General features: G+C 44.3%; 1 protein-coding gene across 1 annotated transcript in view; it reads right to left on the minus strand.

The window, feature by feature from the left end:
- Positions 1-7863, minus strand: part of LOC115124342 (serine/threonine-protein phosphatase 2A 55 kDa regulatory subunit B beta isoform-like) — a 45078-nt gene extending 37215 nt beyond the window's left edge. Inside the window, exon 1 of the mRNA XM_065019883.1 lies at positions 7305-7863. Coding sequence (XP_064875955.1) covers positions 7305-7374 — 70 coding nt within the window. The 5' untranslated portion in view covers positions 7375-7863. The remainder of the gene's footprint in view (positions 1-7304) is intronic.
- Positions 7864-10000: the final 2137 nt, after the last annotated feature.

A 10000-nucleotide genomic window follows, 5' to 3' on the forward strand; every position in this document is an offset into this window, starting at 1 on the left:
TCCTCCATGCAGATCTCCTCTAGAGCAGTGATGTTTGGGGGCTGTTGCTGGGCAACACGGACTTTCAACTCCCTCCAAAGATTTTCTATGGGGTTGAGATCTGGAGACTGGCTAGGCCACTCCAGGACCTTGAAATGCTTCTTACGAAGCCACTCCTTCGTTGCCCGGGCGGTGTCTATGGGATTATTGTCATGCTGAAAGACCCAGGCACGTTTCATCTTCAATGCCCTTGCTGATGGAAGGAGGTTTTCACTCAAAATCTCACGATACATGGCCCCATTCATTCTTTCCTTTACACGGATCAGTCGTCCTGGTCCCTTTGCAGAAAAACAGCCTCAAAGCATGATGTTTCCACCCCCATGCTTCATAGTAGGTATGGTGTTTTTTGGATGCAACTCAGCATTCTTTGTCCTCCAAACACGATTTGAGTTTTTACCAAAAAGTTATATTTTGGTTTCATCTGACCATATGACATTCTCCCAATCTTCTTCTGGATCATCCAAATGCTCTCTAGCAAACTTCAGACGGGCCTGGACATGTACTGGCTTAAGCACCAACGTCTGGCACTGCAGGATTTGAGTCCCTGGCGGTGTAGTGTGTTACTGATGGTAGGCTTTGTTACTTTGGTCCCAGCTCTCTGCAGGTCATTCACTAGGTCCCCCCGTGTGGTTCTGGGATTTTTGCTCACCGTTCTTGTGATCATTTTGACCCCACGGGGTGAGATCTTGCGTGGAGCCCCAGATCGAGGTAGTTTATCAGTGGTCTTGTATGTCTTCCATTTCCTAATATTTGCTCCCACAGTTGATTTCTTCAAACCAAGCTGCTTACCTATTGCAGATTCAATCTTCCCAGCCTGGTGCAGGTCTACAATTTTGTTTCTGGTGTCCTATGACAGCTCTTTGGTCTTGGCCATAGTGGAGTTTGGAGTGTGACTGTTTGAGGTTGTGGACAGGTGTCTTTTATACTGATAAGTGGAGGACAGATGAACCTCTTAAACAGGAAGTTACAGGTCTGTGAGAGCCAGAAATCTTGCTTGTTTGAAGGTGACCAAATTATTAAGGTGACTTATTTTCCACCATAATTTGCAAATAAATTCATAAAAAAACCCTACAATGTGATTTTCTGGATTTTTTTTCTCATTTTATCTGTCATAGTTGAAGTGTACCTATGATAAATTACAGGCCTCATCTTTTTAAGTGGGAGAACTTGCACAATTGGTGGCTGACTAAATACTGTTTTGCCCCACTGTAGATTATGTCAATCCTGTAGTTGAATCCTACAGCTCCCTGCATCCTGGTCTCAGGGAAATGGTCAGTTTACCCAAATGGATTTTCAAGGCTATTCATTGTTCTGATGGCTAAATTTAAAGGGACAAAAATACAAAATATCTCAATCCTGTAGCCATTGTTTTCCTGTACAGCTCCCTCAGGAACATCATCTGGTCTCAGGGAAAATGGTTTTCCTGTCTTGAAACTGACTCCAGGAAATGCCATCTGTTTTCCTATATCAAGGCTATTCAACTGGTGGCCCGCGGGACAGACCCGGGTCGTTTATTAATTTAGACAGGCCCCCTGATCAATTCTGAACATTAACAAAATATCTGCAAAAAAGCTACGACTCTCAGGAACAGGTACCTGCCATCTGTTTTCCTGTCTGATGAAAGCTATGACTCTCAGGAACAGGTACCTGCCATCTGTTTTCCTGTCTGGTGAAAGCTATGACTCTCAGGAACAGGTACCTGCCATCTGTTTTCCTGTCTGGTGAAAGCTATGACTCTCAGGAACAGGTACCTGCCATCTGTTTTCCTGTCTGGTGAAAGCTATGACTCTCAGGAACAGGTACCTGCCATCTGTTTTCCTGTCTGGTGAAAGCTATGACTCTCAGGAACAGGTACCTGCCATCTGTTTTCCTGTCTGGTGAAAGCTATGACTCTCAGGAACAGGTACCTTTATTTAACCATTTAGGCCAGTTGAGAACAAGTTCTCATTTACAACTGCAACCTGGTCAAGATAAAGCAAAGCAGTGTGACACAAATAACAACACAGAGTTATACATAAACAAACGTACTGTCAATAACACAATGAAAAAAAATTAAGTCTATATACAATGTGTACAAATGGGGTGAGGAGGTAAGGCAATAAATAGGCCATAGTAGCAAAGTAATTACAATTTAGCAGATTAACACTGGAGAGATAGATGAGCAGATGACAATGTGCAAGTAGTGATACTGGTGTAAAAAAGATCAGAAAAGTAAATAAAAACAATACGGGGATGAGGTAGGTAGATTGGGTGGGCTAATTCCAGATGGACTATGTACAGCTGCAGCGATCGGTTAGCTGCTCAGATAGCTGATGTTTAAAGTTGGTGAGGGAAATGTAAGTCACCAGCTTCAGCAATTTTTGCAATTTGTTCCAGTCACTGGCAGCAGAGAACTGGAAGGAAAGGCAGCCAAAGTAGGTGCTGGCTTTGGGGATGACCAGTGAGATATACCTGCTGGAGCACGTGCTACGGGTGGGTGTTGTTATCGTGACCAGTGAGCGGAGCTTTACCTAGCATAGACTTATTGATAACCTGGAGCTAGTGGGTCTGGCGATGAATATGTATCAAGGGTCAGCCGACTAGAGCATACAGGTCGCGGTGGTGGGTGGTATAAGGTGATTTGGTAACAAAATGGATGGCACTGTGATAGACTGCATCCAGTTTGCTGAGTAGAGTATTGGAAGCTGTTGCGAAATAGAAAGCCGATTCTAGATGTAATTTTGGATTGGAGATGTTTGATATGACTCTGGAAGGAGAGTTTACAGTCTAGCCAGACACCTAGGTATTTGTAGTTGTCCACATATTCTAGGTCAGAACCGTCCAGGGTGGTGATGCTAGTCGGGCGTGCGGGTGCGGGCAGCAAACAGTTGAAAAGCATGCATTTGGTTTTACTAGCGTTTAAGAGCAATTGGAGGCCACGGAAGGAGTGTTGTATGGCATTGAAGCTCGTTTGGAGGTTAGTTAACAGTGTCCAAAGAAGGGCCCGATGTATACATAATGGTGTCGTCTGCGTAGAGGTGGATCAGGGAATCACACGCAGCGAGAGGGACATCGTTGATATATACAAAAAGAAAAGAGTCGGCCCGAGAATTGAACCCTGTGGCACCCCCATAGAGACTGCCAGAGGTCCGGACAACAGGCCCTCCGATTTGACACACTGAACTCTGTCTGCGAAGTAGTTGGTGAACCAGGCAAGGAAATCATTTTAGAAACCAAGACTATTGAGTCAGCTAATAAGAATACGGTGTTTGACAGAGTCAAAAGCCTTGGCCAGGTCGATGAAGACGGCTGCACAGTACTTTACAGTACAGTCTTTTATTGATGGAGGTCATGATATCGTTTAGTACCTTGAGCGTGGCTGTGGTGCACCCGTGACCAGGTCAGAAACCGGATTTCACAGCAGAGAAGGTATGGTGGGGAAACTCTCTCAGGACTACCTACCACCCTTCTGTTTTCCTGGCCGATTCTCACAAGGACTCGTTAGAAGGGAGTGACTAAGGGAAATGAATTCAAAGCATGCTTCCTTCAAACTGGAATTTGGCATTGCCTGATTTTACATGTCTTTGTATTATATATTATTATGCTTAGTTTATAGATCATTTTAAAATGACATTTAAGAAGCGTTTAAAAGTTGTTTAAATAAACATTTTTAGATGGTGAGCGAGAGTTGTGCCTTTTCCTTTTCAATGATTATCGATTTTTTGGGTTGGCCTTCGACTCACCATGGTTGAGCCCCGCCCACTTCTTTCCTAATTACTTTTAGCAAAATTTCAATTTAAGAAAAGTGCTTTATTGATGTGTGGTGGGTGTTGCTTTTTATACAGTTCTTCTGACAAAGAATCGCATGTGGAAAATGTCAACCCCTCCCTGAAATTACTTGTTTTTTTATACATCTGCTCCCAAGTGACTCAGCAATCTAAGGCACTGCATCGCAGTGCTAGAGAGTTCACTACAGACCCTGGTTCGATCCTGGGCTGTATTACAACCGGCCATGATCGTGAGTCCCATAGGGCGGCACGTAATTGGCGCAGCGTCATCCAGCTTTGGCAGGGGTAGGCCGTCATTGCCGTCAACTGACTTGTCTAGTTAAATAAAGTTTTCTTTTTAAATCAATAAGAATATAGTTGAGTAGCCCTTCCCTATATAGTGCACTACTTTTAACCAGGGCCACATGGGAAATATAGGGAATAAGGTACCATTTGTGATGCAGACATGTTTCTACTCCTACCTTGGGTTTGGAACAGAATCATTATAATGTGCTTCAACATGTATTCTGCTGTCAATATGTTCTTCCATTCCTTGCATTTTAATTATTTCAAGTTTTTTGTGCGTCTGAGTGTGCTTGTGTGTGAGGGGAGGTTGGGTGTGTGTGTGTGTGTGTGTGTGTGTGTGTGTGTGTGTGTTTGAAGTGATATGAAGACATATAGCAGGAGTGTTACATCACTATTAGCAACATGTCATCTGTATGCGGCTGTATGCAAATAAACTGGAATGTTAATTTTATTATTTTCCCAGGCTCCTTTGCTCAGTCTTCACAACCCCAAGAGGCCTTTCTTTCCAACCCAGAGTGATGAGATGAAAACCTAGGCTTTCTATCTTTTCTCCATTACGCAGGAATATAGTATATATTCCATCTCGCAGTCCATCCAATGCATTGAAAAGCAGTAGAACAGTATTAGTAGAATGTTCCAGAGACATTTTAAGTACATGGTGACAAAGAGTGATTGATGATAGGATGTTTCTTCTTCTCTCATTCAGCAAAAACACATTCAGTTTGACCTCCTGCAAGTCATTATGGGTATTGGGATCTCATGGGTACCTATGGGAACACCTCTTGGACACTACACACACAACCCACTGAGGCGTGGGATTGGTACAAACTAAAGGTCAGCGTGTGACATCATTCAAACATTACATCATTAAAATGAGCTGTGAGTGCCTGAGGGAACTATTACCAACAGCTGATCTGACCTCAGCTCGGACCTACGTTTCACATTTTATTAGTCGTCGTATGTACAGGATACACATGGTATACTCCGTCCAACATAATGCTTTATCGCAGCTTCCTTCTGGACAATGCAGCAACAATAAGACATGTGTGTGTGTGTGTGTGTGTGTGTGTGTGTGTGTGTGTGTGTGTGTGTGTGTGTGGTGTGTGTGTGTGTGTGTGTGGATAGTATAGTGGATTTATGATGTGAGAGGCCAGAGAGGAGAATGAACATAGACACTCACCGGCTGATTCCTGATGCAAACTGTGAACAATACTGCTGTAAAACCCTTAGACACACACACACACACACACACACACACACACACACACACACACAGTCTCTATAATGAGTTATTATGCTTGACAATCTACCGTAAATTGAAGTTACAAAAACACAAAGACAGGGCTCTTCCACGTGAGCTCCCCAGACGGACGAGACAGACGGGCCTGAGGAGATACACCCTGTATTTACCACCTGGATTAACCCCCACCCACCCTCGCTCTGTCTGTCGGTCCATAGAGAGGTTTCATGTTTGTCCAGAGAGAGAGAGAGAGAGAGAGGGTTTAGAGATATTTCCCTCAGACCCACAAAGAATTTCAAAACAAATCCAATCTTGATAAACTCCCATATCTATTAGGTGAAATACCACCGTGTGCCATCACAGCAGCAAGATTTGTGACCTGTTACCACAAGAAAAGGGCAACCTGTGGAGCACAAACAACAATTGTAAATATGGCCTATATTTATCTGTCTATTTATTCTCCCTTTCATACTTCAACTACTTGCACATTGTTACAACACTGTACATAGCCAATAATATAACATTTGAAATGGCTTTATTCTTGTAAACATTTTGTGAGTGTAATGTTTACTGTTAATTTCTGTTTATTTCCCTTGTTTATTTCCTTTTTGTCTATTCCACTTGCCTTGGCAATGTAAACATGCTTCCCATGCCAATAAAGCACTTTGAATTTAATTGAGTGACAGAGAGAGAGAGAGAGAGAGAGAGAGAGAGAGAGAGAGAGAGAGAGAGAGAGAGAGAGAGAGAGAGAGAGAGAGAGAGAGAGAGAGAGAGAGAGAGAGAGAGAGAGAGAGAGAGGGAGAGAGAGAGAGAGAGAGAGGAGAGAGAGAGAGAGAGAGAGAGAGAGAGAGAGAGAGAGAGCATCCCTCTGTGCCTCATGTCCTGTCCTCACCCTGCAGGCAAAAGTGACCAGAGAAAGCTGATCTAGTTAGACTCTGTTAGGGAGGTTCTGATGCAGGAGATGCAGGGAAACCGGAGGTGGAGGGGTTGGCTATCCAGACGGGTCCCTAGGGAGGTGGCTACCAATCAATCTCCTATTGGGGAACAGATACTGGCTTCACAGTAGCGTCATAGAACCAGACAGAGGACTGCGCTCACTATTCTGTTTTGCTTTACATGGTTAGTTATCTCACGATCAGACTGGTTCCAACAGTTTAGTCTCACAGCATCAATTACATTAGCATCAGTTAGTCCTGGTTAATCAATAGACATGATCAGTGACTGGGGCTAACATGGTTAATTAGATCAGTCTGACGATGGGACTTAATGATATCAGTAAATCACCGGACTAACCCTGATCAATTAGCCAGACTGAGAGAGGCAGACACAGCAAGGCACTGGGCTAATGCAGCGCTGTAGGAGGCTGTACTCTGTCCATGGTGCTGAATCCAGTCAGACTTTCTAGAATGATCCAACCTCAAAGATACACACACTTCTCTCTTCCCCCTCCCCTCTCCTACTCCTCCCTCTCTCTCACACACAGTATATTTACTGACTCATTCAAGGCTGTGCCATTCAGAGCACATTCGAGCACATAGCATGAGAGATTACCCACTGGGCACAGACGTCAATTCAACGTCTATTCCACGTTGGTTCAATTTCATTGAAAGGACGTGGAAACAACGTTGATTCAACCAGTGTGTGCCCAGTGGGTAGGGAGTAGGCCAGACAAGTAGACCGCCACCCTCCATAAAATGATCAGACTTCCATCCGAAGCAACAATCAATCCGTTCGCTACATGGCACCAAGCAAGATCGATAAGGTTCCGGGTCGGGACGCTATAATGTCGACAAAAAGTATTAAACCATTTGTAAATCCATTTGTAAATCAATCCTTCATCATAACCGATATGCGGAATACTCGGCCTTCTTTACAGTACAGTTTATGTCAAAACAAGCGGTGTTCTCTATGAAATAAATCGAACATTGTAAATATGTGATGACGAATAGCCTAGCTTGTTTTCCTTTGCATACCTTCAGTAGCATAGTTGTGGTCGCGTAGGAAGCTGTTGTTGATCTTGCGGGTGTCACTCTCCTCCTCCATTGATAAATCGGTTGGTTCTGGATCCTGAGACCGTTCAAAGACATCCTGGACGTTACCCTCAGCAGCAGGCGGACCGCAAGACCAGCGTGAGGGCTGTCATCTTGACTCGAACTCTCTGGTAGATATAGCGGAATGATCAAATAGCGATATTGTCAAGTCCCGTCCACGTCTTAGTGCGCTTCAAATAGGAGGTTTTAGTCTATGATGTGACAGTGCTTTACAAATGTGTGTCTTTAGTAATTCTAGCGCATTTAACCTCGACAGAATGGGTGGTGGTTGCCTCCGTCTTGCCTCGTTAAAAAAATACGAAAATAACCTAAGTAGTTTCAAATGATCAAAATGTCTTCAAAACGTGCCTCCTCTGCTGTGCAGTGGAATGCAGTGGAATGGGTCAAAGAAATAGCCTTTTCCCGGTATGAGAGTGTGTGAATGAGACAGCAGTCCTTAGTAAATATTATCTGGTGAGGATATGAGTTGAAGCAGGCAAGACTCTCTCTCTCTCGAACAGCTTGGCTGGGCGGGATTATGCGTCAAGCCTGGCTGGCTAAAGTCATTCCAACGTTTCCCTGCCAGCCTCCTCGGTTGCAGATCAGAGTGCCACTTCGCTTTCCTCCTTCCTTTCGTTCACCAAGCAAAGTCCTCCTCGTTTTCGCTCTTCAAACAGAAGGGAGTCTGGTGCAGCGCGCCCGAGTCGTTGGTACGCATATGGACTGGGGCGGCAGTATCCCTGGCGCTGGTACTGACGCGCCGCTTTAGCACCAGCCCGATTGCCGCATGCTGGATCTTCAAAACTACACGCAGCAAACGAGTTTTGAACGCTCGCTGTGACGTTTAATCGAACCATCACAGTCCAGCCTACTGGCGATGGTCAGTCAGAAAATCATGAATTCTGAATGACCCAAGATGACAAGCGGATCGGACATTGTACAGTTAATGCCAGGGCTAAGTTCTATTTGGTTTTCCCTGGGTGACATGAAGGAATGGGCTCACTGATTTAGTTAATACATTGTTACTGTTGTAGGCCTATAGACATCAGGAGAGAGGAAGACATTGAGGGGAAAGGAGACTAAAGCTAAGAGACAGGCAGGAAAAGTGATGAAGGGTGGAAGAAAGAGAAGAAAGAGAGAGAGAGAGAGAGAGAGAGAGAGAGAGAGAGAGAGAAGCAGAGAAACAGAGAGAGACATAGAGAGAAAGGGAATAAAGAGAGAGAGAGAGAGAGAGAGAGAGAGAGAGAAGCAGAGAAACAGAGAGAAAGAGAGAGACATAGAGAGAAAGGGAAGAAAGAGAGAGAGAGAGGATGATGAAGGAGGAGTGCAGCAGCCAGTCTGATTAATTAGATTAAGTTGAGATGTCTTCACCACCTGGTCATTCTGGATCACCAATGGGATTTCGCCACACACACACACACATTACCCTTTATAATCCCCCAATGTATGTGCATGTTTGTGTATGTGCATGTTTGTGTATGTGCACTTGTGTTTGTGCATTTGTATGCATGTGTGTGTGTCTGCATTGTGTACACATGTAATTGAAGTGCCCATTTGCAGCCAGGTCGCTCAAGATTCACTTCGAAATTGGACAACCGTCCATGTCCCGAGGATGTCGGGAGATGCCTCTAAAATGTACCACTAGGGGCAACGGTGAGCACTAGTACCCCGCAAACTCCGGTCCTGATGGTTGCGTGTTCACTCCCAGTTCACTCCGTGTTCACGCCGTGTTCACTCCCAGTTCACTCCGTGTTCACTCCCAGCTAGACACTCATTTTAAAACATGTTTTAACCCTATCCCAAACCTTAACCCTTAACTTACACTTGCACTATGCAGAAAAGTTATGTATTGCAGCTTTAACCATTACCCACGGGGTGTCAAAAACACCACAAACACCACACATTTTTAAGTTTGGAGCAGCTTTGAAATTTGACGTTTGGAGAAATGTGGATAGACAACAGAATCGGAAGGGAAATTGGTCAAACCATGAGATTGTGTTGCCACTTCCTTCAGTGCTCATGGGTATGTGGCTGTTTTTAAACAACTAATTGTCCGACGTGGGTTCAATTATTTGAATTCCTTTTAGTTCGTTTTTGTTTTCCGTGAGCTCAATGCGCACATCACACAATTTCTCTAGAGATAAATCTGATCCAGCCTGAATGTCACGACTTCCGCCGAAGTTGGTCCCTCTCCTTGTTCGGGCGGCATTCGGCGGTCGGTCACCGACCTTCTAGCAATCGCTGATCCACTTTTCATTTTCCATTGGTTTTGTCTTGTCTTCATAACACCTGGTTCCATCAATTCCATGTTGTGTATTTAACCCTCTGTTCCCCCCCATGTCCTTGTCTGTAATTGTTTATTGTATTGCTTGTGCAACGGTATGCTGGTATTACCGGGTTTTGTTTGACCCATTTATTTGTATTGTTCTGTTGACGGTGGTTTATGGATATTAAACAACACCATTGTAAATCAGTTTTTGCTCTCCTGCACCTGACTTCTCTGCTGCCAGTACGCACCTTACTACACTGAACTGTGCAATGTAGTAGTTGTGTGCATGTTTGTGTGTGTGCTCTTGTGTTCATGCATTTGTATGTATGTGTGTGTGTCTGTATTGTGTCGATACACATGTAATCCAATT

Source organism: Oncorhynchus nerka, linkage group LG6, assembly GCF_034236695.1.
Source record: "Oncorhynchus nerka isolate Pitt River linkage group LG6, Oner_Uvic_2.0, whole genome shotgun sequence".
NCBI lineage: Eukaryota > Metazoa > Chordata > Actinopteri > Salmoniformes > Salmonidae > Oncorhynchus > Oncorhynchus nerka.